Source organism: Takifugu flavidus, chromosome 22 (assembly GCF_003711565.1).
Source record: "Takifugu flavidus isolate HTHZ2018 chromosome 22, ASM371156v2, whole genome shotgun sequence".
NCBI classification, from domain to species: domain Eukaryota; kingdom Metazoa; phylum Chordata; class Actinopteri; order Tetraodontiformes; family Tetraodontidae; genus Takifugu; species Takifugu flavidus.
In genome coordinates this window covers 4,693,123-4,720,176 of record NC_079541.1, presented here as the reverse complement: position 1 = coordinate 4,720,176, position 27,054 = coordinate 4,693,123, and the positions used below count along the sequence as shown (strand labels likewise).

The 27,054-nt window shown below is 45.9% G+C and overlaps 1 protein-coding gene across 6 annotated transcripts; it reads left to right on the top strand.

Annotated features, from left to right (window-relative positions):
• The first annotated feature begins 619 nt into the window (after positions 1-619).
• On the top strand, positions 620-26,790 carry atp2b1a (ATPase plasma membrane Ca2+ transporting 1a). Of its 6 annotated transcripts, none has more exons than XM_057021764.1 (22): positions 620-771; positions 7,999-8,462; positions 12,754-12,951; positions 13,193-13,450; positions 13,549-13,674; positions 14,402-14,557; positions 14,854-14,892; positions 16,238-16,393; positions 16,481-16,695; positions 16,849-17,091; positions 17,164-17,405; positions 17,759-17,996; positions 18,319-18,498; positions 18,582-18,669; positions 18,763-18,869; positions 18,950-19,141; positions 19,284-19,497; positions 19,580-19,791; positions 19,940-20,047; positions 20,570-20,758; positions 21,295-21,411; positions 23,727-26,790. In XM_057021764.1, the coding sequence occupies exons 2-22, from the start codon at positions 8,270-8,272 to the stop codon at positions 24,099-24,101; spliced, it is 3,846 nt and encodes a 1,281-aa protein (XP_056877744.1). In that variant the 5' UTR covers positions 620-771; positions 7,999-8,269; the 3' UTR covers positions 24,102-26,790. The 6 variants fall into 6 exon arrangements, with proteins under 6 accessions (XP_056877744.1, XP_056877739.1, XP_056877740.1 ...); XM_057021759.1 differs by having other exon boundaries at positions 21,295-21,469; positions 23,727-23,905; XM_057021760.1 differs by having other exon boundaries at positions 21,295-21,473; positions 23,727-23,882.
• Positions 26,791-27,054: the final 264 nt, after the last annotated feature.

Sequence of the window (27,054 nt, the reverse complement as noted above, 5' to 3'; positions counted from 1 at the left end):
GGGTGAATATTAGGCCACTTTAGAAGGGCTGCATCATTCTGAAGGGGGGAGTGTTTAAGGGGGGTGTTAAATAATCGTGTTATTATAAAGCGGCACGGGAGCAAAGAGGGAGTACGAGGGGATCATGACGTAACCGTTTCCATAGGCGACTGATATGCTGGCTAAGCCAATGGGAATCCACACTAGCCGTCTTTACCCATCCTTCTTTTGACGCGCATCACATGTCCCCGTTGGTGTTGTGACAGAACGACACACGTTGAGGCGAGATGATTCCGATCCGCTCACTTCCGCTTTCGCCAGTAGCTGCGTCACAGAAGCCCGGCTAGCGTGCGCACTCGCCATTTGACTTAAAAATCGAAATGTTTTCATTCAGATCTTCCCGCAACAAATTGCTGGAACTGCGAAAGAAGGTGTTTTGTTGATCGTTTTCTGTCTGCCATTAAATAGCCCCTCTAATTTTGAAAAATAACCCAAATTTAGCCATGTGCTGTGCGAAATACAGTTTATGCCTCCAGTGTGTCCAATCGGGTGATGAGTCAAAACAGCCCAGCGCAATTTTATCCCGATTTATTATGACGTGGATTCAAATTTCGATCGCGTTCAAACCGGACAGGTACTATCTTGACCGCCGCGGACGCAGCCGTCGGTTGTGGCCGTGACAGCGCAGTGGGCGGGGCTTTACTTCAGACCAGGGGAGAGAGTCTCGTCGTCGGTGAGACTGAGGGGGAGTTCAGGAGAGAAAGGGACCCGGGGTGCTTTTCGGAGAACCGAGTAAGTATTTTCGCTCGTATTTCTAATTTTACAGCGACAGAGTGTCGCACAGGTGCGGTTGCTGCTCGGCGTGTTCTCGTGTTGCACACAGCAACCCGAACACTGCAGACTTTATTTTTTTTTTGTTGTGTGCCAGGAACAACCCGAGCCAGCCACCGGTGGGAAAGCTGCCTTCGGTAGTTAGCCTTCTATCAAGCTAACGCCGTTAGCTAACGTAATATCTTGGGCACGGACTGACATTGGGCGTCCCGTTTTCCAGCCCAGGTGGCTAAATCAACCGGGATGCTGCCAAAATTTCCGTCCCTGCGCTCCATTTACACAGACATCGGAATTGTCTTGGGGCGAAGTTTTACCGACTTGGTAGTCTGTTGGAAGTTGCAATGTGCCCCTTTCCCCCCATCATTTTAACCCACATAAGCTAACGCATGAGCGCTAGTTGGCTAACATTGCACCCCAGCTTTTAACCATGTTTTCCAACGCGCTACGGTATTTAGAAGGCGGCAGATTGACGTTGACACTTTGGGGCTCGTCGTTCGCAGACTGTCAGTTTAAATCGTGCCAGCCGCCTCAAACGTGGACGTCTCCGCCGGAGTCAAAAATCCGACGTCCACCGTGTTTTACGGTCAGTTCGGCATGTTTAACGGTGTTGGGATTATCTATCCCAGGCAGAAATATAAGGATTGCATCGTTATTAGCCCTTCCTAGCTGTCTGCTCCGCACGCTGCGGCTCACGCCGTCAATCCAGCCACCTCCGACATGCACGTTTAATTTAAAGACTGGGGGGAAATGCAAGAACCAAGAATACCGCTCTGCAACGCCTTTCCTCGCTGGCTGCTCTATATTTGTGTCTGCAGAACGTAGTGTTCCAGGGTTTGCATTATCTGGTGTATTGTAACGGCGCAAGCGTGTCGATCGCGCGCCTCCGAGCCCAGCGTGCAGCCGCAGGAGCGCCCTTCTGCACCGTCCCTATCTTATCAAGCCATTGGCACCGTAAGAACCTGCCACTTTGCACGGCTACAGCAACCCAAGTACCCACTTTATGAGCGGCAGGGAGATTTTAAAGGGACGCCGGTGCTGCAGCGCAGCGTATGCAAAGCTAATATCGGGAGCAGACGTTGCGTTGACAGCGTGAACGCCACTCGAGTGACGTCGGTGCGCGCAATAGTTCTGCGCTCCGACATTGCGGGAAAGTTTGCAGGTTGATGTGTCCGAGCACCTGTTAGGATCCAGTTGAAGGGATCACTCCTTATCCAATTAAAGCGCTCCAGGTTTGCTGCAGCCCGCAGTGTCCCCCTCCACCATCCACAGGATCACAAGTCATGCACAAATGAGCTTTATTCCTACATCTGCTCACCACAGTCATGTCTGCCACGTCACCTTCACGCGGAATCTAACCTTTCCATTAAGCAATTAATTTCCCAAGCGTTATCTTTTGGGTGCCCTTGTGCCGATGTAGGTCAAATGTCATCATTTTCCTTCCTGATGGAATCCGGTTTTCTCCGTTGTAGCATTGTTCAGCTCAGCACTGGGGGTTAGTATAATGATTCACTTATACCGCCAGTAATATAATATGTTGCTGTCTGAGCCCTTTGAACCAAGACTGTCGCTGTCACTCAAGAATGACAAAAATATCCTTTCTCATGCCATGATTTATTTATTTTTTGATATATCTCTGACTGAATATCGAAAGTGCTGCTCTGCCAGAGCTGAGAAGGCTCTTATTTATTCTCCATTCGAAATGAAGCCGCTGCTCAGAAATGGCATGATCTGCTCGGTGTGACTCAGGCTTTTGCACCAAACAACATTCCAAGACTGTAATTCGAGGTTTGGTTTTCATCCTTAATGCGATCCATAAATTAAACTAATTATCCGTGCTGGGTAGTATGCAATTTCCACTCATCCGGCATTATAGCTGTCATGGAACGGGAGGTCTTCTGCCGTCATATGACGATATTCAGCCCGACATGTTGTGGAGTACACTCTGTTCCTCCCAGATTCCCCCTTTTATGTCTGCTGCCTATTGATTAGGCCCTGGAACTGTTGCCGTCTGGTCTTAGCAACGCTGCAATTAATGCTTTTGCCACTGCCGCTGTATTATTAAAAAAAAATAAAAAAAATCCCTCTTTCTCTGAAAATAGGGATCACTATGAGGAGGACAATGCGTTAGGGTGACGTAGTGTGCTGATCCAGGGCCGGTGGTTTATGAATAACCTCTATCCTTCACTGCGTGGAAGAGAGAGCGAACCTCGCCTTCAACGCTACCAAAGCCCGACAGATAAATATGTATGAATTAAAAATCTGCCCTGGTTAACTGGATCCCATCATCTGCGATACTTGATCCAGCTGCTATATATGGCTCGGTATCGGAGCGATACGCGATACTGTATTATTCTGGGTTCTGAAGGGTAAGGATGTATAGCTGATGGATGTTTAGGGATTCTGCTCATTGGATTCGATCTTGGACGATCAATACGTTCATCCCAATCAGTCTTTATAGGCATAATATTAAAATGTAGGAAAAGAGGCTGCGTTGCTGTGGTAAAAACCCAGAAGAAAGGGGTTCAAATAAAATCCCAGTGTTCTAGGTAATTGTGGTGTAACACATGACTAAAGAATGTATTTACAGTGACAGGTACTTTCCTGCAGCTCCCTCTGTCACAATTAATTTTGTCGTCATTTTAAATCTAAAGTTTTAGAAAGCTCCTTTCCACCACTGATGCGCGGAGCGTGTGTGGGAGTGTTACACACACTACAATACAATGACGTTGACGGGCACCGTTTTGATTTATCTTAAATTATGTCTGCAAATTAGATTCTTTTTTGGATTAGAAGGGTTAGCGGGTTGCTAAAATATTGGCAGATGTTAGAAGAGACGGACAGATTTCTCTTTAGTAATTCAGTGTTTGGTTAAATGAGACAATTTGTGTTCTTCACTTCTGTAACACACAATAGTGTAAATCCAGCTTTACAATAAGGCTAAGATCACTGAGCCAATTAGTGGAAGCATTCTAATTTAGACAAATCATTCATTTTATCTCATGTCGCTGAGTTTTTGGCAGCTTTTTGCCCGTATCTGTGATTTAATTGTAGCGTTTTAGTCGTAATGGTCGTCCAGGCTACATCGCCTGTTTTTGCAACCCTGTTCTGATTATTAATTATTGATGAAGCTCTGTTCGTGTGGCACAAATGGCCCGAGGCTTTTTCCCATTTGGGTCTTATGAAGCTGTTGGTTTAATCTTTCACTCGGCAGCTGTATTTTCTGTCTGCGGTATTAATTACAAATGTGTATGGTACAGATGGGTTTCTGGAAAATCATCCATAAAACGGGCACTAGGGGTGCGGGAGCAAGCGTCTGTAATGATGGTCAGTGGTATAAAAATAAATAAAACGGTCCCTCTTTCTTTCTTTCTGTTCCCTCAGTAGTAAAAAAAAATCACAATCACAAGTCATCTAATTAAAATGCTTAATAAGGGGATTAAATCCTGCAAATGGAAATTTATAGTAACAACTTTTCGGGAGTACTTAAGGCCTCTGCTTAGGAATTGTTAATGAAAAGAGGATTAAACGGTTACACCAAATGGTTTCACACCACCCAGAATTGGGAAAGTAGTCCCGATGAAGGCGGATCAATACCGAGGGCTACAGACGTCTCCTGTCCGCTTCTTGTCACAGAAGCTTTGCTGCGTGATTGTGACAATGTCACATTTAACAGGAACAAACTTGTCGCAGGGATCGACTGGAATCCGGCCTTTTTTTCGGACGGACCCTCTCCATGGACGTGTTTTTGCAAGTGCGGTTTCTCGCACTCTGCGGCACGCCACTCGTTCTCTCCACGCCGCAGATACTTCGCGAATAGCCCTAATTGCTTCGACAAGTCATTTTGAAGCAATCACAACTTTCTAATTAGGATAATTTAAAAGAATAAAAAATAGAGTGGCTAGGTGTTAAGAAAGGTACACAGGGAACGTCTTTTGAATTCGTTAGCATGTTCCTTCCGTGCATAAGAGGAAAACTGTTGATAGTGACACCTGACTGCCTGTATGAGCTCGCAGTGCGACATGGTGATCAGGATGGGTGTCAAGAATCCTGTCCTGGGGTGAAGCTGCGTCCTCAGCTGCAGGGCGTGCAGCGCACGGAAGGCTGGGTGTCTCTGCTTTGTACCCACCACATTTATATGGCCTGACCCAGTTTAGCAAAGGGCTAGCGGAGGGGGGAGGGGACCGTCTGAGAGAAGCTAAAAATACAACTTGATGCATTAGGCAGCTCCGTTGCAGAGGGATCCCTAGAATTGCTCTCCTTGCATCGCCTTCTTGGCGCGTAGGGGCGCACAACCTGCCAGAGGGTTTCCTTAGCATGGAAACATGTTTCTGAGATGCCCACTGCAGAGGAATCTATATGTCGCCACTCCAGAGCCCCGGGTGGAGGATCCAGTGTGCCTCCGGTGCTTTAAATAGCTCCGGTAAGGAAAGAGACGTGTGGCTTGCAGAATCTGGTTCTTGGGTAAAACCGGCCTGCCGAGCTGTGGGTTTCGCTGCTGTTGGCAGGAAAGGGTTAACGTTGGCCTCTGCCATTCAACCATACCATGCCAGCTGTTGGCTTAGAGATCCAATCACAATGATTTTCCACTGTTGTGACATGTGACCTGCTCCGCAACCTGAAACTGTTGCAGCATAGCAAATGTTGGCACTTCCTCCGTCTTGGCGGCGTTGCTGTTTTTAAGGATACAGACACCAGAGAGTTGCATTGATTTCCTCATCAAATACAGATAAACTATATCGGAATCAGGTGCCTCTCAATGATCTGCGCGTTAGCACTTTGGGGAACTTTGGACACTACTCAATTTTTAATGTCGAGCTACACAGTTTAATTATAAACGCGTGCTGTTTACCTAGAGACCCCACCTCGCGCTAAACAACGATCCAGTTTAGATTACGCAATGCTGTTTGCACATGGTTTACGGTCAGCTCATTATCTGTTGTTAGCATTACCAAATTAGCCAACCAAAGCTGCCGCCGTCCTCCTGCAGCAGCTGATCACACCTCTGCAGAGATCCTCCTCCATGGCGTGCGAGACCTGTTGGCGTTCGTCTTCACCACAGTCGCACCTGACGCACTGCTGCTCCGACAACAATCCCTGTTCTGTCGGAACCTTTTCCACCACGCAGATATTGAGGATATTAACGGCTAGCTCCTATAAATGGTTATATAGCGTGCAACATACCTTCTGTGGGTTGCTTCAGATGGTTATGGTGCAGTGGAAAATCATCAGTGGCCCAGTGGGAAAATGAAATCCAGGCAATTATCTGTTTACCTGGTTAGCATGGCGCACAGCACTAAATAACTACAATGTGTGCTGACAAATGCTTAATACATGCACACATTTTGCCTTCTGGCGGCGAATGATGCCGTGAAAACTCCGTTCGGATAGTGTTTTGACAGCGGCTTGCTTGCATCAGCAACATTATTTTACTTCCTGGTCAGCTGCCAGGGGATTTAAACATGCTGCAGCTCATTTAGATGGATCCTCAAGCCACACTTGCCACACACTTGGGACCCTCACCAATTAATCTAATCACCAGATAAACTGTAAGGATGGGGCAACTATCTAATCAATCTGTTGTAGAAGCAAACCGGGTTGGTCCCATTGATTCCAGTTCCCATTCTGTCAGGATCCCAACGATAACGTAACGATTCCCTCGTTAGTGTGCTCTGTGGATTTAATGTGTAGCTGCGGTGTGTAACCGTTACGCCTCATTTCTGCGATGCAACAAATGGATAATTGAAGAGAATCTTGAAAGGTTTTTCTTCAGATTGTACGATTTTTGTTGCTACGTTGCTTAGCTAATGAGCCAAGTTTCAAACAACGTGTGATGGGTCAAAACGTCACACAGTTAGACCAATGTGACGTGATTTTTATTTTCTTATTGCTTGTAACAAACTAAGCAAAATAGGCACGCCTCATTGGTTTAAATGTGTTTTTAATGACTGGTGTTTCTTTTAAACTAATCTTAAAAAATATCAGATGCATGGTGTGAAATATGCAGCAGACTTGTTACAGAAATGTAATTTTAATAACAGGAAGTTAAGGTGTTGCGCCCATTATTTGGCTCAGGTTATTTTTGTTTGTCCTGATTGACCTTTGAACTTTTATCTGTCCAGCTTTGAATGCCCTCAGGAGGTCATTCATGTTTAACCTTTACGTCTCAGTTGTGGTAGATAGTCAAATATTGACAAAAAAGGCTCCAGAATACTGTTTTTGGTACTCAGTAAACAGTACACAAGTGTGTACAGTAAATAAACAAGTTATTGAGATGGACATAATGCTCTCCCGCATGGTCGAACCATTATCGGTTTATTTGAACTGATCGGAGATCGACCCCACAAATCCAGATCACGTAAAGGTCTCGTTGTGTTTCCGTGTGGCCTGGCGGCAACATGACCGCGCTCCCTACACAGAGGAGCAGATGGTTGTCTGTGCAAGTCCCTGGGTTTAGATCCCAACGAGTGACACAAGGCAACATTCAATACTTATATTTACAGCCAGTCGCCTTCCATTTAATTAGAAAGTGTTTGGTTAGCAAGAAGCACATGCTACACATCGCTCGTAGATTCGGAGCACACGCTACGAGCAAATGGTAAGAAAATAGATTGCTTTTCCATCCTGTTTTGGTGCTAATCCGGAAAGTGAGTCAAAGCTATCCAGCTCATATCAACTGGTCCTGGTTCTTTGGGAATTATACCGTCATCTCACATAGCAGCAAAAGTTGTGTTCAGCGTTGTCTTTTTCCATTGTTTCTATATTTCTCTTGTGGTTTAAATTACCATTTTATTGCAGTCGTACTGTACTTAAGTTCGTTTTAACGTGGTCACCATGAATGGAGCAGCCTCATTGTGTTAGGCTGATTAAAGCTGAATGGACATCAGCCTCATTAGAATGGACTCTCCGATGTAGAGCACCATGGAGCTCCCTGATGCCTCAGATAGTCTTAATTAGATTAAACACAAGGCTTTTCCTGAGGTAATCAGTCACTTGGTCCCTGCATACTGGTGCCGATTCCTCCCTCCCTGCCCTCAAACATCTATTATCGACTCCAAATTTTCACCTAAGCCTGTACAGAGCATTGACGGTTTGTATTGTATACTGTGTTTATGGGCCTGGGTAGTACTTTGGTACCTGAAAAAGCAGTGGATAATTTCACTAATCACTTATTTTTCCTCCTCATTTCAGATCTGCTGCAGTAATCTCCACCTTTGTGGATGATCCTCAGTCACCATGAAAGACTAGGGACTCGGCTCTCGGAGGAAAATGGCTGGTTTTGTATTATCCCTGTTCTACCTGCCATCCCATTCAAGCTGCCTCTGAAGGACCCATCGGCTGTTTATGGGAACTACGGCAGCATTCATACACTTGAGGATTTAAGCTTTTCTGGGGCAACAATTTTTTTAATCCCCACTGTTGAGCCAAAGCAGCAAAGCTTTGTGGGCGATACAGCGAGACAATGGCGAACAATTCTTACAGTGGGGTGAAGAACTCCACGGCGGAGGCCAACCATGACGCGGAGTTTGGCTGCACCCTCAAAGAACTGCGATCGCTTATGGAACTGAGAGGCACAGAGGCATTAAGCAAAATCGGGGAAACTTACGGGGACGTTCAAGGACTCTGCAGTCGGCTAAAAACATCACCTATAGAAGGTAAAGTGACGTTTTTATTAACCTGTTGATTGGATGAAATGCAGGATGTTTTTCAGACCCGTGCCAATAGTGTTGCAAGCAGTCCAGCAGGGGTGTCATTGGACCCATCAATAACAGTGTGGATACCTTGACATCACTTCCTTGGAAATCTGGCAGGCAGGACAGGTGGCTTTCACCCCAGTCAGCCCTGGTCTATTTCAAGGCTCCGGGATAGGTTCCTCATACCCTCCATTTCTCCTTTTGTACCTCTGTGTATGTCTCTGTGTAAGCTTCAGACAGAACAGCTGTCCGCCTGGGCACAGAACCAGGCTGCAGGCCACTCGGTGTCCCACTTGAAGGTGGTAAGGCTAGCTGGTAATGACTTGAATGTGTTGGAGGAGTGAATTTAGCACTCATTAGCTCTTCTCACCATACAGATAGGTGGATACTCTTACACTGCAGCACTGTTTCTGCTATTTCTTTTTTTTTTGCCCCTCTATCTGCTAGCTTCTGTATAGACAGTCCACATAATCGCCAGTATGACCTTGACTGAACTCTTATGGGAGGGGATTTTCAGTTTGATCCCAGATTAAAACAGCACCGCATATTCACTGCAACAGCGACAGTTCACTATTCACCGTCTAAAAGTAAGTGGAAAAATATTGCGGCCTTCACCGTACCTAAAGGAATGTGGCAAGCACTGCTCCGTGGACCAGACCCGAACAGCTCTCATTCAAGAGCCACTACCTTGCTTTTTAATGCGGGACGTTCAAGCCAATTGTATGTATTCCAATGGGTAGCCATCTACATTCAGGGTCTAGTGGCGAATAGGAATGTGGTGGCAGGATGGGTGAGTTGTTCAAACATGCATCCGGCCGTGTCAGGTTGCTAAAATAGAGTTTTGTCATATTTGCACAGGAATTGCCTGGTTGTTTTTCCAAGTTCTGGTCGATTCATCACTCTCTGTTCCTCCTATCTGCTGTTTGTAGACATTTGAAGGCTCTGCTAGCAGGCAGTGGGGAGCACAAGGTGTGGGAACAACTTTAGCCTTTGAACCAGACTCCAGTAACTCTTTTGGCTACATGGTTTATTTTACATTTCAATAAAACTGTCACTTGGGGAATCGACTAAAATAGCTGTGCAAATGTGCCGAGGGCATCAGTTCTCTGTCAGATGAGGCATTAATAAATCTACGAAACTGCTTTGAACTTCTGCATCACTGCCCCCAATAAACCGCCCCTGTCTTGGATAACACCAAGCTGCCCCCCCCCCCCCCATACAGATGCAGATGAGGAGCAGTCTGGCGTCAAAGGCAACTAGTGCTGGTTTTCTGAGAAACTCCTAAAAGTCATGCTGGATTTTCTCTTCTGAAATACCCTTTTCATGTCAAAATCAGCTGCAGAGCTCAGATTTTTATGCAAGGTGCTAAGAATCCTGTAGTTGGTGTCGCGGCGTACGTGATCTCGTATGAAGCCCTGAAATGGCGGGCGGCGCTGCATTTCTGTCCCCGTTTTCAAACCCTCTGGATTTAGATGTTGTGTCGGTGGGACACGCTGAATCCATGAGAAGCAATGTTTTCTGCTCGGTTGCCAGCTGCTTTGTTCCTCAACCTCTAGTGCGATGAGCCTGACGAAGGCCGGCCGGTGCTCACGTCGCCACCGGGTTCGGCCCAGGTCTGCCCTTCACATTGCATGCCAATCAAATATCTCTCCCTCTTCTTCTTTTTTTGTTTCTGTTGCCCTCAAATGTTGATGGGTCTAAAGAATTGTAGTTAATTCCTCTCTGAGTTAGCCGCAGCTGCTGCTAGCTGCCTTAAAATGAGAAGTGATGCCACAAAAGGCTGCAGTCTAGTTCTCCACTGAAGGAACCCCCCCGCCCCCCCCAAGCCTTTCAGATGGTCAGTTTGTGCCCTTCATTACCTGATTGCTTGTAAGGGGTAGGACAACTTAGATCCCATCTCCCATACATCTCCATAAGGTATACTGGGTGGAGTAGGGTATCGCAACAGTCCCTTCTTGAAGTGATTGTCAGGTGCAGAAATCAGTGTTTAAGTGGTTTAAGACAGTCGAGGACAGCACAAACCTCAGACAAAGATCAGCCCTTGCTGGTTTTTGATGCCTGCATTATTAACTTATGTTTGCTTTTAAGCCATTTATGTGAGCTGTTTGTCTTGGCGACACGTAGCTGTGGAGTTAGACCCAAAATTAAAGCAAAGATGCTAGAAGGTAGTGGAAGAAACCGACTGGTAAAACAGGAAAGGGTAGGACATTTCAGGTTTTTCTATTATTGCATATCAAATGCAATAACCAAGCTTGTCGCTGTTTTTCCACTGCAGCAGTTATGTTGCGTTCATTTCGTAATTACTTCTTCTGTCGCACATCTTACAGTAATAAGTTCTTCCCCTATAGCAATATGTGCGGGGTTGAGCACTTGTTACAGCAAAACCAGTAATTTGTTTAGTGTTCAGTAATGGCTTTTTTTCTCGTCAGACCACTGCTGGCCTCAGAATGTAGAACAGGGTGGGCCTATTTTCATATCAGAAAATGTGCCTTAACTTCCCCTTTACTTGCAAATGTATTGCTGTGCTGAACCAATGTAAGCTCACTGTTGTGACCCCTGCAGCAGGTGCTGTTCCACCCCGTGCACAGCTACCCAGTTTAGATCCAGTCTCTTTCAATCATCTCATTCTTCACTGGCGTGAGGAATTAAGCCACCGTTTAAGATTTCAGGGGCTCAACAATCGAAAAGGGATTTTGTAATTAGTTGGTTGGCCATTTCCCGGACCTCTTAATCCAATCCGGTGCTAATTCTTCACATTTTCAAGCTCAAGCTCAACACTTTTGCTTAAACAAGTTTGAATGAACTCTTCCAATGTGCTGCATTTGGTGCCAAGATGTATATTTGAATACTAATGAATATTCCCTGCACAAGTTGCCAGTTGACTGTAGAACGCACCAACAATTACCGGTAACTCTCACGCGTACATTTGGAGACATCTATCAGCCTATGTTGGCTACGGGAGGAAACTGTACACGCTAGCTCCACACAGAAAGGCTCCGGCTCAGAATAGAACTTGTTTGACGCCTTGACCCATCAGTTTTGGGAAGAGACGTGTGTGAATGATTAAAGTATTGGAAGCTAACGCCAGCACTTTAGCTTGTAAATGAAGCCACAAGCTAATTTCTTCACGCAGAGCGATGGCTGACCTTTACCCTGGTGAGGTACGTTTGTACTGGTGGCTAAAGTGGCTTTATTTAGACAATTATCAAAATAAACGGTTAATGATTAGCTGTTTGACTTGGGCTAAATTCAGTGTTGAAATGATTTGAAGGGCCAAGGACATGCTCTTTTCCGCTTATGTAACCAATGTAAAAACTTGTTGATTGTCCATGTCACACGCTTTTATTTTCGCAAATGCAAATGGGAAACGTGAGGGGGAATTGAAAGGGGGATCGGCTGTCAGCATGTTTTCATTAGAGGCGTAGAGAACGGAGGCAGGCGCTGGGAGACGCAACGGTGAGTGATGCAGATCAAACCTCATAGGCTTTTAATATGCTGCTGTGATGAATCTCTCATTAATGTGACCTCCTTTTCTAAACGAAAACCCCCTCAAAACATGTATTTATTAGTAATTATCACCATGCTACCATATGTGATCTGTAAACAGCATTTCTAAGGAAATATTCCCTTTAAGTACAGGAAGTACCGACAGCTTCCTTTCAGGCAGTCCGTTGCCCCCTCAGTCCCAACCACCCCCGTTTGCCTACACACATCCACTCCTGGCCTCTGAAACTGCTCCCCCTCCTCACTGCCGCACACGCGCAGCTCCATCCAGCCTTCGCAGCCGCCCACACACTCGTTGGGTATGAATAGAAGTGAAAAACTGTCATGCATCATCAAATGTGCAAGGGCCCTTTTGAATATGACTGCCTTGGATCTGGAGGAATTTGAATTTTTTTGTGTGTGTGTGTGTGAGGTGGGGATCCAGAACACACTCTCTTCACATGAGTAAATGGCTGGCAGGCCAGGCCAGGCCAGGCCAGGCCAGAGGTGTGATGCGTCAGGCCTCACGCTCACTCATCTTCTCCCTGTCACTTGCAGCAGCAGTTAAGCTGCTTGACTCTCAGTCCGCCATCATTGTCAAACTTTATCACCTCTACAGCGTCTGATCATAAAGGCTTAACGCAGCATCGCAGCTCTGCGTCTGCCGTTATAGCCGGCGTGTCTGTGCTTGAATGGGAAAAGCAATCTGCGCTTTCTTTCTTAGTCTTATCAATATTAAAACACATTTTGTTCTGTCTTCTCTCCCCAGGTCTAAGTGGGCAGCCTGCAGACATTGAGAAGAGGAAAAGAGTTTTTGGGCAGAATTTAATACCACCCAAAAAGCCCAAAACCTTCTTACAGTTAGTCTGGGAAGCGCTTCAAGATGTAACACTCATTATCCTTGAAGTGGCAGCCGTAGTTTCACTAGGCCTTTCTTTTTATAAGCCCCCTGAAACAGAAAGAGAACGTAAGTAACAAATCACCCTGCGATAAGATAAATATTAACTTATACTCTACTTAGACCAGAATCTGCACATTTTTGGTGATATATTTGGCAGTTTCCTGTGTCATGGATCAAGTTAATTTGAAAAATGATACTATCTAAGTGAAAAATGTTATCCTTTGTGTCCCCCTCTGTAAATGATGTGATAAACGCGTGTGTCGGTGATTATGATGGCTTCTAAATCTAATATTCTCTCTCTCCGCAGACTGTGGAAGGGCTGCTGGCGGTGTCGAGGACGAAACTGAGTCAGAGGCCGGCTGGATCGAGGGCGCCGCCATTCTTCTCTCCGTTATCTGTGTGGTGTTGGTGACCGCGTTCAACGACTGGAGTAAAGAGAAGCAGTTCAGGGGCCTTCAGAGCCGCATCGAGCAGGAACAGAAATTCACCGTGGTGCGCGGAGGGCAGGTCATTCAAATTCCCGTGGCGGAGATCGTGGTCGGAGACGTTGCACAAATAAAGTATGGTGAGTTCTCCATCTCAAATGCGTTCCTTCATTTAATGAAGAACAAGCACAGTTCCCCAGTGTTCCTTCAAATCACGGGCTTGTGCCGTGTCTTTCAGGTGACCTTTTGCCTGCCGATGGAGTCCTCCTCCAAGGCAATGATCTAAAGATCGATGAGAGCTCACTCACAGGGGAGTCGGACCATGTCAGAAAAACGCAAGAAAAAGATCCCATGCTGTTATCAGGTGATATAGATCCTCAGGCTCCTCGTTAGTTAGCGGAAGACGTTTCTTCTCGCTTTGTAGAACACGTCCTCCGCGTCTCCGTGGCTGCTGGTGCTGTCAGACAGCTTTGGAGTCACAGCCAGTCGCCCCAGACTATGTATGGATCCTGCACAGACGCTTTATTTACTCGTCTGACTCCACATGACAAACCTTGAATAGAAATGCATTTTTTTGTCGCCCCGCTTCTCGTTCGGTTATTCGGAACAGGCTGCGTTCATCACGCAATCACTCCCAAATGAATGGAAAGAATTCTCTAATTAATAAGGCACACGTGAACTGTGTTTCACCTCTCCTTTTGATCTTTGCTTTTCTGTTCGCGTCAACAAGGTTCGACCAAACTTTAAGGGGTAAAATTAATGTTCCAGACTGACAAATGGCTCCTGATCAAAAGCCTCTGATTAAAGCTTTTGAGGGTATTTCATTCAATGGAAATTTGTCTTTGCAAGTGTGCTCAAAACACTCGGAAACTTGCTTTTGTTTTCGGGTTTTGCGTCGCCACTGGTTAAACCAACCCCCCCCGGTCTGAGCAATGGAAAGTCAGAAGTTAGAAATGTTACATGTGTCAGGCTTGAAGCTGTTGGAAAGATGGAACCGTGGAGTGTCTAATCTGGGAAACATCATTGATTCACTTTTCGTACGCATCGCCGTCCTCCTTATTGACAGACCTTTTATTTTCCTCTGCCCAAAGGCACCCATGTAATGGAGGGCTCAGGGAAAATGGTGGTTACTGCCGTGGGTGTCAACTCTCAAACTGGAATTATCTTCACTTTACTTGGGAGCGCTGAGGAGGATGACGACGAAGAAGAGGAAAAGAAGAAGGAGGAGAAGAAGAAGCAGCGCAAAAGTCAGTATCCTCACGAGTCGGCTAACGTTTATCGTAACCCGTTGCTAAAATGCAGCCTGCATCTATATGTGTAAAAGCATCAGGACTCTCCAATCCATTATCCACGGTGGAGGTCGAGCCGCATAATTTAATAATTGTTCTGCTGAGATATATAAAATGGTTAAAAGGGTTTTTGGACAATGCAGATGTAGAGTACATTAACAAACATCCGATATGTTGCTTGATGATCGGCATTAGCAGTTAATGTTCGATCTGCTCTGACTTGCAAACATTAAGTCCTGGTGTATTTTCCACAGACAAGAAGCAGGATGGATCCGTGGAAAACCGAAAGAAAGGTAAATGACTTGCACACGCAGGACAGTGTCTGCCTCAATGTGCCGCTCTTTAGTTTTTAAGGAAGGTTCCTCCTTATTGGTGCTGGATTATATGTGGAATTTTTGCATGACCTTGTGTCGGCGTATACTAGTACTGGCTGTTCTCACCCACCCATTGTCCTGTCTGGCTCTCCCGTCTGTCTCTATCTCCTTTTTTCTCGTCCTTCCCCGTTCACATTGCGCTTCGAGCAGCAGGTGCTACTGAATCCAGTTATAGCGATTAGTGGTGAGGAGATTAAAGCCATGCAACAATTCTGGGGCCAGAACATCTGCTTTCCCACCCATCTCTCTCTCCAACTGTCCCGCAGGCCCCCGCAGTTTGTTTCCTATTGACATTCCAATCTGCACCAGGGAGCCGTACTGTAAGGCTGTTACGTTTTCAGACTGACAGCATTGATAGTGAAGCTGTTGAGTGGTAAGACAGCCCGCAAGTCCCGTCTCGTAGCCCTGCTGGGACACCATGATCAGTACTGCTTGGTTTTGTGACCACAACCCTGGCACAAGTCCCTAGTGCACAGATTCCCTCTGCCTGCCAGGAATCAACAGTAATCCTTTAGACTGAGATTACACAGGCCATGTAAGTGCAGAACAAGCCACAGTCCACAGCAGCTGCAGCAGCCCAGGCCCCTCCTGTCTCTGCTACATATATTTACACATAAAACTCTCTATTACGGTAGTTAAAAAAATACCCGAGCATTTCTGTAAACATCAAAAATGTAAGTTGCTGGGCTGGAAAAGGTTTTAGTCCTGATGTGGAGGCAGTGCAGATGTATTCATAGGGGGTGTCTGGGTGACACAACTGGACCCGACTCCTGCTGGCAAGCCTGCCACCTCACATCACTCCTTGGCTATTAGAGGCTCTGTCGCCAAGGTTACCTGATTTACTGGCTTTGGGATCTTTGCCAGTTTTGCAGAAAGGGGAAGAAGGTCCATTAGTATGTTGAGAAAGATGGGAGAATTTAAGTGACGGCACCTGCTGCTGCAAAAGGAGGCGGTGATCACTAACAGATCCCAACACTTCCAGCTTGTTACCCTCTAGGTAGAGTTTGGTAATTACCTGTACTATTGACATATTTGGTTCTCATTACTGGTGTAGATAGAATTACAGCGACATGTCACATGTTTTGGATGAAAGAAGCCTGACTGATGTAGCAGCCCTTTTATGTAAAATAGAATTCATTTACAGGACCTGTAGAGTCATTTAATTGTGTAGTCGCCATATTCCTGGTGTCGTATATGTCACCAAGTTTCTTTTGTATAAAAATTGTGTTCTGTGCTGCCGCTGAAAACGTTTTCTTTGCTTCAGCAAAAGCACAAGACGGCGCCGCCATGGAAATGCAGCCACTTAACAGTGACGAGGGAGCTGATGCAGAGGAGAAGAAGAAAGCCAACCTGCCAAAGAAAGAGAAGTCTGTCCTCCAGGGCAAACTGACCAAACTGGCTGTCCAGATTGGCAAAGCAGGTGAGTTGAACCAAACATGCTGAATTCATCTGCCCGTGCTTTTTTAATTCTCATTTATAACTGTTTTTATTCATCTATCTCCGTCAGGTTTGGTCATGTCAGCCATCACTGTTATTATCTTGGTGGTGCTGTTTGTAGTCGACACTTTTTGGATCCAGAATCTGCCTTGGGTCAAGGATTGCACACCTATTTACATGCAGTTCTTTGTAAAATTCTTCATCATTGGCGTCACTGTTCTGGTGGTTGCTGTTCCTGAAGGCTTGCCACTTGCTGTGACCATCTCTCTTGCATATTCTGTTAAGGTAAGTCCTGTGACCTTGCTTTACCCTCTTAGCCATGCTACCCATGTTAGCCTGTTAAAACTAGCAGGGGATGCTAAACAAGAAAACCATTTACTGCTGTATAACCAAGCAAAATGATGGATTTTAGTTACTAATTTCTATCCGGTTTTTCAGAAAATGATGAAGGACAACAATCTTGTGCGGCATTTGGATGCTTGCGAGACGATGGGCAACGCTACGGCCATCTGTTCTGACAAGACTGGCACACTCACCATGAACCGCATGACTGTGGTGCAGGCCTATCTCGCTGAGAAGCTCTACAAGAAGGTCCCCGAGCCTGAGAATATTCCACCCTCCATTTTAGACATTCTGATTTTGGGCATCGCAGTCAACTGCGCCTACACTACAAAGATTATGGTCGGTCTGCTAAAACCAAATCACACCGTATAGCATTAACATTAGCATACTAAATGTCCTCACTCATTTCAGCCTCCGGAAAAAGAAGGCGGGCTGCCGCGGCAGGTGGGCAATAAGACAGAATGTGCCTTGCTTGGGTTTTCGAATGACCTGAAGCGCGATTACCAGGCGATTCGCACAGAGATCCCCGAAGAGAAACTGTACAAAGTCTACACCTTCAACTCGGTGCGCAAGTCAATGAGCACCGTGCTGAAGTTAGCTGATGGAAGCTATCGCATGTTCAGCAAAGGAGCCTCGGAAATCCTCCTCAAAAAGTAAGTGTGCTTTTTAAATTTGGAATTCATACTAACAACTAATATGTGATCATTCTACACAATCAGTGTGGTTTATGTTGCTTTTTAGCTAAACGGCTAAAAAGTGTCGTGTAGTAAAAGATATATACGTAATGGCTTAAATGGCTAAGACGTTCAAGCGCATCCCACCCAAGCCCCTTACTTTACGTCTTAAAAACAGGCACAGAGAAAATGAGCTGGTAACAGCTCAGTAAGCCTCTTAACCAAGCAGACATCTTTTTAACCCACAGAGGGCTTACTGTGACGTTTTACTACTGCATACACCGTCATCTTCTCCACACGTGTGTTTTAATGCATCCATTTTCACCTCCCAGGTGTTATAAAATTCTGACTGCAAATGGCGACACCAAGGTGTTTCGCCCCAGGGACAGAGACGACATGGTGAAGAAAGTGATCGAGCCGATGGCCTCGGAGGGCCTGAGGACCATCTGCCTTGCTTACCGAGACTTTCCTGCCTCCGAGGGGGAGCCCGACTGGGACAGCGAAAACGATATCCTCACTGGACTCACCTGCATCTGCGTGGTGGGCATCGAGGACCCCGTGAGACCCGAGGTCAGTGGCCACGCGTGCAAGGATCCGTGACTCAATGCCGATCTTTTACCAGCGAGATACCTGAAATCCCAGTTAAACCATAACCGTGTCACGAGTGTGCGTTGTTGTCAGCGTTATTTGGCCACTCATTTACTTGAGCTTTCTGCCATTTTGTGCTGAACAAGTAGTCCTCAGCTCCTTTGCTAAAAAGCTGCGGTTAGCCAGTCGCTTGTTAAGGGCATTGGGAATCCAATGTTTGCTCTTAGAGGTGACTGCTGTGGAAAAAAGGAGAAGAGTAATGAGCGGTAGCATCCTCTCCTCCACTGTTCGCACTAACCTCTAGGTCCCAGATGCCATCAGGAAGTGCCAGCGCGCTGGAATCACAGTGCGAATGGTGACTGGGGACAACATCAACACGGCTCGAGCCATCGCCACTAAATGTGGCATCCTCCAGCCTGGAGATGACTTCATCTGCCTGGAGGGCAAAGAGTTCAACCGCAGGATCCGCAACGAAAAGGGAGAGGTGAGCCACAGGAAACCGCTCTTCCTTATGACCCATTAAATTTGAACCCTATAAATTCGAATTGCGTATATTTATGTCTTTAGATTGAGCAAGAACGCATCGACAAGATCTGGCCAAAGCTGCGAGTGCTGGCTCGCTCTTCCCCCACAGACAAGCACACCTTAGTGAAAGGTATCTTTCTTTCTGCTTAAGAAGAATTATGTTATAAAAAAAAGAAAAATGTTTATTTGTGGTTTCATATCACGTTTCCATGCATTTTCTCAGGCATTATTGACAGCACAGTACTGGAACGGAGGCAGGTCGTCGCGGTGACGGGGGATGGTACAAACGATGGTCCTGCCTTAAAGAAAGCAGACGTTGGCTTCGCCATGGTGAGTTAATTAGACACTGAATAGGAGACGGCTAAAGTTGCACGGTGGTAAGGTGAAGACGCACCGTCTCCTGTTTTTAGGGGATCGCCGGCACAGATGTAGCCAAAGAGGCATCTGACATCATCCTGACGGACGACAACTTCTCCAGTATCGTCAAAGCTGTGATGTGGGGACGCAACGTCTACGACAGCATCTCCAAGTTCCTCCAGTTCCAGCTCACGGTCAACGTGGTGGCCGTCATCGTGGCCTTCACGGGCGCCTGCATCACACAGGTTAGTAGTCTGAAGTGCGTTGGTGGGAAGGACAAAGATAGTTCCGTGAGTAATAGTGGATGGATGAAGCCGATGCTGGAAATACAGCAGATTGAGTTCTTTTCTCGGCCCGATGCCTCACTCGCTCCTCTTCTACTTGCAGGATTCTCCTCTGAAAGCGGTGCAGATGTTATGGGTTAACCTCATTATGGACACTTTTGCTTCGCTGGCTCTGGCCACAGAGCCTCCAAACGAAGCCCTGCTGCTACGGAAGCCGTACGGCCGCAACAAGCCTCTCATCTCCCGCACTATGATGAAAAATATCTTGGGTCAAGGAGTGTACCAGCTCATCATCATATTTACTCTGCTCTTTGCTGGTAAGTGGAGCTTCAGCTTGTTTGAGTGTGTGAGTAATAATTCCGTTTACGTTAACGCTGCCCCTCTTTGAACCTCCCGTAGGAGAGAACATATTTGACATCGACAGCGGCAGAAACGCGCCCCTCCACGCCGCCCCATCCGAACACTACACCATCGTCTTTAACACCTTCGTCATGATGCAGCTTTTCAACGAGATCAACGCGCGGAAGATTCACGGAGAAAGGAACGTTTTCGAGGGCATCTTTAACAACCTCATCTTCTGCAGTATTGTCTTCGGTACCTTCATTATCCAGGTGAAATCGGCTGCAGATATGTATTCTGCTTCACTCGTGGGTTTTTTTTTTTTTGCAAATGTGGATGACTCGTGTGAAGGAACATCAGTCAGGGTCTCTCAAATTTCAAATGTTTGTAATTGAATTCCGCCTCTCTGTGTTCTTGTAGATCGTCATAGTGCAGTTCGGAGGGAAGCCATTCAGCTGCGTGGGACTGACAATTGACCAGTGGCTTTGGTGCACTTTCTTAGGCTTTGGCTCTTTACTGTGGGGACAGGTAGGATGTGATTTAGCTTCACCTTCACACGTCCACATGAGAAGACGGTGACACACTGCCCCCTTGTGTTCGACGGCGCCAAGCGCCCGACCGTTTCAGCGATTTAACCCAATTCTATACGGCCGCTCCTGTTAAAGTTAATCTTTTGAGCAATTCCACTGATCTCTTCCGCTTTTGAGCTTTTTAAAATGTCATTCATTCATTTTCGCTCAAAACTTGCAGATTGAACCATTTTAATCTTCATTGTTTGTAGAATTGCTGTTATGATGAAAAAAAATGACCCTATTTTATTGCTATTCAAACTTTCCTACTTTTACGAAGTAATGCTTGTCGTGCACCTGCTGTAATACTTTACTGGATTAATTCGGGGGAGCTCTATGAGGCAAATGGGATGACATCATGCCTCTTTTCGGGGCATCTCATTTTCTGGTTCATTGGCTGCTTAATGGGTGTGATGTACCCAGAAATGCTCAGCCCTGATGAAATGTCAGGTCTGCTCACATAAATCCTGACGTCTTCCAGGTCATTTCCTCGATACCCACCAGCCGCTTAAAATTCCTGAAAACGGCAGGCCACGGCACGCAAAAGGAGGAGATCCCGGACGAGGAGCTGGAGGAGCTGGATGACATGGATGAGATCGATCACGCCGAGCGGGAGCTCCGCCGCGGCCAGATCCTCTGGTTCCGAGGCCTCAATCGCATCCAGACTCAGGTAACCTGCTCCAAACCAGAGCTGTGCACCATCACCACACCACACCAAGGGAATCAAAAAGCCATAAACCCTTTAACCCTTTGTTGCTCCTCCAGCTTAAAACAATTTGTTCTTTCTCTTGGCAACCTTAAAGAATGGCTTCTGCCCTAAAAATAAAAGCCCTCCCTCTAATCTTCCTGTTCTGCTTTGAGCTAAAGCTGGTTCGTACATCTATTTTGTCCGGCTCTGAGAACTTTCCGCTAAGATGTGATTAGTTTTGAGGAACTGACGGGAAGCGAGTGGCTCCGGTTGGATGGAGGGATGACTGTTGGGAATACTGGCATGGAATACTGAAAGAGAACCCCCCCCTCCCCCATTCCCCTCCCATTGCCCTTCCTCTTTTAACTCTAAGGTCTAAATCCAATTTCCAAATGACGTTTTGTCCGTGGTTACTGGTGCCTTTACTTTATTCTCCTCTTTATTCTTCTCTCGTCTGGCTGTTCTGTGTCTTATTTCCTCTGGGCTCTTCTCCTGTCATGCTGTCTGATTCTTTGCAGATGGATGTAGTGAGTGCGTTCCAGAGTGGAACTTCCTTTCAGGGGGCTCTAAGGCGGCAGGCCTCCAACTCCAGCCAACAACAGCACGATGTAACCAATGTTTCTAGCCCTACACATGTAGCCTTTTCTACTACTTCCACTACTGCCGCCAACACCGCTTCTGCCACTCTGGGGTGTGAGTGCGTGTTCTCCTCTTGTGCATGAGACTTTTATTTCTTCTGTACCTCTAACACCTTCCTCCTCCGCTCTTTCTTCTCACCTAACGTTGACACTATGACCCTCTCATGCTTCCCAATGCCCCCTCCCGCTCCCCCCTCCCGCTCCTCCTCGTCCAAAGAGCCAGAAAACCGCACATCTTCCATACTGCTTTGGTAACACCGCTCAGTATACATGTACACAGTAACCAGGTGCTTCTGGTGTCGAGACCTTTTCTCTGTTTCATCATGTTTTCTGTTCCGCTTCTGCTTCGTTCTCCGAAAGACGAAACGGTTTCTACCACCGGGGGAGGGGGTCGGGGCGGTGTGTGTTTGATAGAAGTCGGGTTGACGGTCGGCAGGTTTGTCCGCAGCTGCCTCAGTCTGTTCTGTGCCCCTGTGAACACCCGTGGGTCTGTGTCGCAGCTCTCTGTTAGCTAAATGTTTTGAGTATACGCCCATGGTCACTGTTTAAAACAGTAGGGCCACGTCAGGGACACGCGGTGCTCAGTGGACGCCCTGTCAGTCGGCGTGAGACGCTAGTCAGTCTGTGGCGTGTTAGAGATGATGTTTGATGGGCAGCTGCAGGCGATGGCGGCGCGGGTCGCTCGTCCGGGTCGCTGAGAGCGGGTCACTCCGAGGTTTCCCTATAACGAGGCTGTGCTGGCTCCTGACAATGACATCTTCTCTTCCTCTTTCAGATCCTCCCAGGCACTAATGTCACACGAGCAGCAGCGGATTTGATTTCAAATCTGAACGCGAAGCTTCCCCGGAACTTCCTTTTACGTTCCCGACGTTGTTGTTGTTTATTGCTGACTTTAACAGGTTTCCTTGCAGGTGTTCCAGAGCAAAGCGACTCCTCATGTGTTTGTTGTTGTGAGTGTGTCTGTGGGTAAAAGGTGTCCTCCTGGCACCACGCTGCCTGAACAGAATGAACCCGACTGACCCCCCCACGTATCCTCCTTTAGATTCTGTGAAATGTGTCATGGGCTATACTCAAAGGTTTACTACTCTTGAACACAAGGTAGCGCCGCGCTCTGCATGGGTTCAAAGTCTCTGGTCTCGTTTGTGAGTTTTTTCTCTTTGTGCTGTTTTCTGACATGTATACCAGCTTGTAGACATGCTTGGCTGTCGCAGCTTTTTTTGTTTTGACTCCACAAACATGCTAAAACTGACCACCTCTTTCTGTCTCTCTGATTTCTCTCTCTTTCTGTCCCTCTCTCCCTCTCTCTCTCTCTCTCTCTCTCTCTCTCTCTTTCTCTAAGCATGTCCAACAACAGTAAACGATTGTCCAGCTTCAGATGTTCTTGTCCAAAGAACAGCTTTCCTCATGTCTCTGCTTCCTTTTTGCATTTTGATTAATCAGACATTAGATTTCATTGTGCTTTATGACAAAAAAAAGAAACCAAATAGGCAAGAAGCAGTCGTTGCATTAGCTTTGACGCTGCTTTGAACCCATCTTCAAGCAGAGAATCAGGTACGTTTTAGACAGCAGCCCCTCCAGGAAATTAAGATTCCTTGTTTGTGAAGCTGAAGATGCAGGCGTGCGACAGTCAGTCAAACATCACTGAAGCGTTTGGGGCCAAGAGGCTGAACCTCAGCGCTCGTGCCCCTGTCGAGAAGCGCTTCAGGTTTTCCCTCTCCGAGTTTAGACACTAGGAACAATTACATTCATTGTTTGGATGAGGATTTTGAAAAATCCAAGAGGAATCCTACTTCTCTGGGTTTTTGAAGCTGTAATTCATTTCACTCCTGGAGGGTCTGATTTCTTATATTTTCCTCAATTTAATTTTTGGACTATTTATTCTTTAGACCTTAATTTAGACCTAAACTGAACCCGTCAGGTCGGGTGATGTTACAGAGCTCGACACATCCAGTATATAAACAGCGCTGAGAGAATTAGAGAAGCCAGAGGTGATGCAGATGTGCAACTGAATCCTCTCTAACACCTGTATGACTGTGAGGCTAACCTAGTCTAAAAAGTGGGTGAGGCTAACTGGTTAACTGGTTCCGTGCTGTAAATTGACGGCTCACCTGCACGTGTTTCTGAGAGTTTTTGCCCCCCCCACCACTGAAAATTCTTTGCCGTTAAACTTACCTACTATTGACCCAATAATAAACTGTTTATTTTTTTATATCTGTGGTGTTACCCGACGGCTGAAGTTCAACGCACGTGTTTCAGTGCCGACCGTGACTAAACGCGCTTCTCCACTTCCTGTCCCTTCTCCGTTCCTCCAGATCCGGGTGGTGAATGCATTCCGCAGCTCCATCTCCCTCTATGAGGGGCTGGAGAAGCCCGAGTCGCGAACATCCATCCACAACTTCATGACCCACCCCGAATTCCGGATAGAGGACTCTGAGCCCCATATTCCCCTCATAGACGACACCGACGCGGAGGACGACGCTCCCACCAAGCGCAACTCCGCCAGCCCCCGTAACGCCACGCCCACCCCGCCCTCGCCCACAGCCACGCCCACCGCACCCGTCTCTCCCTCCCCAAACCAGAACAATAACGCGGTGGAAAGCAGCAACCACCTCCTCCCAGAGGGCCACAAATCAGGAACCCCGTCGGCCCCAGGGAGCCCCTTACACAGCCTGGAGACCTCCCTCTGATCTGGCTCCGTCTGTCACAACCACCAGTCTGCCAGCGGCTGAGCAGCTCGACTCGGACACAACAAGCGGACTCTTGGAGGGGGGGGGGACGGCGGCCCGACAGAGCGGAGTCTGGAGCGTGAACTTGGCCCGGGCCGGACTCAGAACAGCAGACATTCAGAGGAATGTACGGCTTGGTGTGGATGCTTTCTCTTATTTTTGGTTCTTCTTTAAGCCCCACCGCGACATGAGGACTCAGTCTCCACCCCTCCCTCATGCTAATGGTTTTTCTCGGGGGGGTGATCACAAACATGGGACTGAAAGTGACCTGTTTTTCTTATTCTGCTGTTATTACTTTGATGGAGAAGGGGAGGCGCTCCCCCTGACTTGAAGATCGTTTGCAAGAGTAAAAAAAAGAATAATCTTTAGCTTCTCTTTATCTGAATGGTGTTGTATATTTATCTTTTTTGGCCCCCGGCTCATTCAATTACTGCTCCATTGGCTGTTAATATTTTAAGTTATTTATGTTTTTGGAAAAAAGCAGGTCTGTTTACAAAGTTTGTAGATACTTTATTTTCCTGTTTGTAGGCAAAAGAGCTTCCTGATATGATGCAGAAAACTGGGACAGAATAAAAGAAACAAGGATTATTTCAGATACTGCTGTATTTTCAGGAAAAAATGGTGTTTCTATTGAAACTTAACTATTTTTGCCTGCAAGTTTTATTTGTGATATATTTGTAGATAAACGTAGAACCTTCTAGCCAAACGGATAAACTCTAAGGCTTGTATAGAGAAGAGGTCCACGTAGTGAGGTGTTTTCGCAGGAGACCGGAAAGGAAAGACCATTCGGACCTCTGTTCACTAACATTGCTATAAATATTTACTTCTTCCATTTCTTCAATAGTTTTCATGTGCACAAAACCTTCTGGAGTTCTGGATTCTCTCTTCATTTATGTTGTGTTCAAGGATTTCCACATGTTGAAAGGTTCACTCGTTAAAGGGAGTATTTAGTATATATCTGGGCCCGTATTTAGCAAGCATCTCTGGGTGATGTTGACACTTTTCCGTCACTTTTGGACTATAAAACTGAGAGTCTGTGTAGTTCTGGGTCCCTAAAGGGGTCCTAGGTGATCTAGTGCAAACTGCTTCCATCGTGGGAGGATCACAGGCTCATTTTTGCACATTGGGGCTGAACGTGTTTTTTGCCAAAATGCAGAAAAGCAAGAAAATTAGAGCTTTATTCTGAGCTGATCACCAACCAGTGCGCCTGTTTCTTTTCTAAGGAATTAGTTGCTAGACAAAAATGTGTGTGCCTTGGCTACATTAAGGATGTTTTGTCCCGTCAGGTTCCACCTTCGCACAACTGCTAATCCTACATATCACAGTAGGACCAAATAAGCCTCGTTCTGATAATCCTGGGCCAGGTCTGAACAGTTTCTCCCCTGGATGCTTGATAAATATGGACCCGGGACATCCTTTGTAAAAAGTAATACAATAAAATCAGTGCATTTAATTTATTTTTTTCCTTCAGCAAAACATTACCCCCCCCTCCTCCCCCGTTCGCCAATGTACAATATTGTTTTATTCATGCATAGAAAAAGAATAAAAGGAATCTATACAGGAAGAACCTTTTAACTTCAAACTTTGTGTATTTAGATTGTGGAACTTTGTCTTGGTCAGAGCAACAACAAAAAAAAAAACAACCAAGTGAATTATTTTCATATTTTATTCAAGCTATAAGATAACACCTTAGGAAAACCTTAATTTTACTTCTATTGCTGGTTTGTTGGCATTAATTTTTTTTAAAAAGGGGGGAAAAGTCTTATTTTTTTTTCTTCAACTACAACTGTCAATAAGGCTCATTTTACCATGAATAAATGTTGCTGCGTTTGATTTGTTTGTAAAATATTTTTTGACACCTGTTGTACTGGAAACGCTAACCAATTGGACGTGCATTTTTCAAGAATAAAGACGAGGAATACACTGGGATCTATCTGCACAGGGTACTTTATTGCATAGCGTTCCTTGGGGGAAACAAATTTTGATATAAAGCACGAATTTAAAGAGAAATATCCGTTTGTATTTTTATGACAACATGGATGATAACTTTCCACGTCCTAAACAGATTTTGGATTATTTGACACGAATCATGTTATACTGGGAGTGCTGTCGGAGGATTGGGGCACTGAAATGCGTGTTGTTCTGGATCATTCATCTCAGGGTGCAAATGGTGTGAACGTGAACAGGCCTCTTTTTTGCGTTAATGTTTGGAAAATGGTGCTTGTCAACAGCGCAGGATGTCTCGGACAGCGGGCTGCACCTTCCTCCTGCAGCCTCCTGGCCACCGTCACCTGAAAAAGGCCGTGGAGGGGTTCAATCACAACTCTCTCTGGGGAAATAGTCTGTTCCAGTGGTTTTACAGATGTGGAAATAGCAGCTGGGGTTGCATTAGAGCGAGATTGGAAAGACACGCGGAGTCTACATGAGTTTGTTCAGTAGCTTCTTCCTGTAATGGGAATGAATGTTTGTTGGGTTTTTTTTTTCCATCTGTTTTATGGATTATTTTTTTATCTTTTAACATTTGGAAATAAAAGTACTTCATGTCTGTTTATCTTGAGCATTTTAAATGGATATCGTGATTGGATTTACATTTGAAACTTGTCGAGTAATGTGTATGGTTTTTAAAAATAAAAAATGTATTTAGCCTAAATGCGGGCTCGTGTTTGTCATTTACGGGACTATTTTGCAGAGTGATAATGCCACAAATTTAATTTCCAAATGTAAAATATGTCTCAAGGTTCCTGTACTGAATACTACAATATTTTTGGGAATATATTATCTGCATTGGAGTGGAAACGAGTCAGTTTTGGCATTCAGGTGTTCAATTAAAATTTTATTTTCTCAATTCTAAAATATATTTTAACCCAGAAACCTTATTTAACTGATAAATAATTTTAAAGGACATGTGATCATA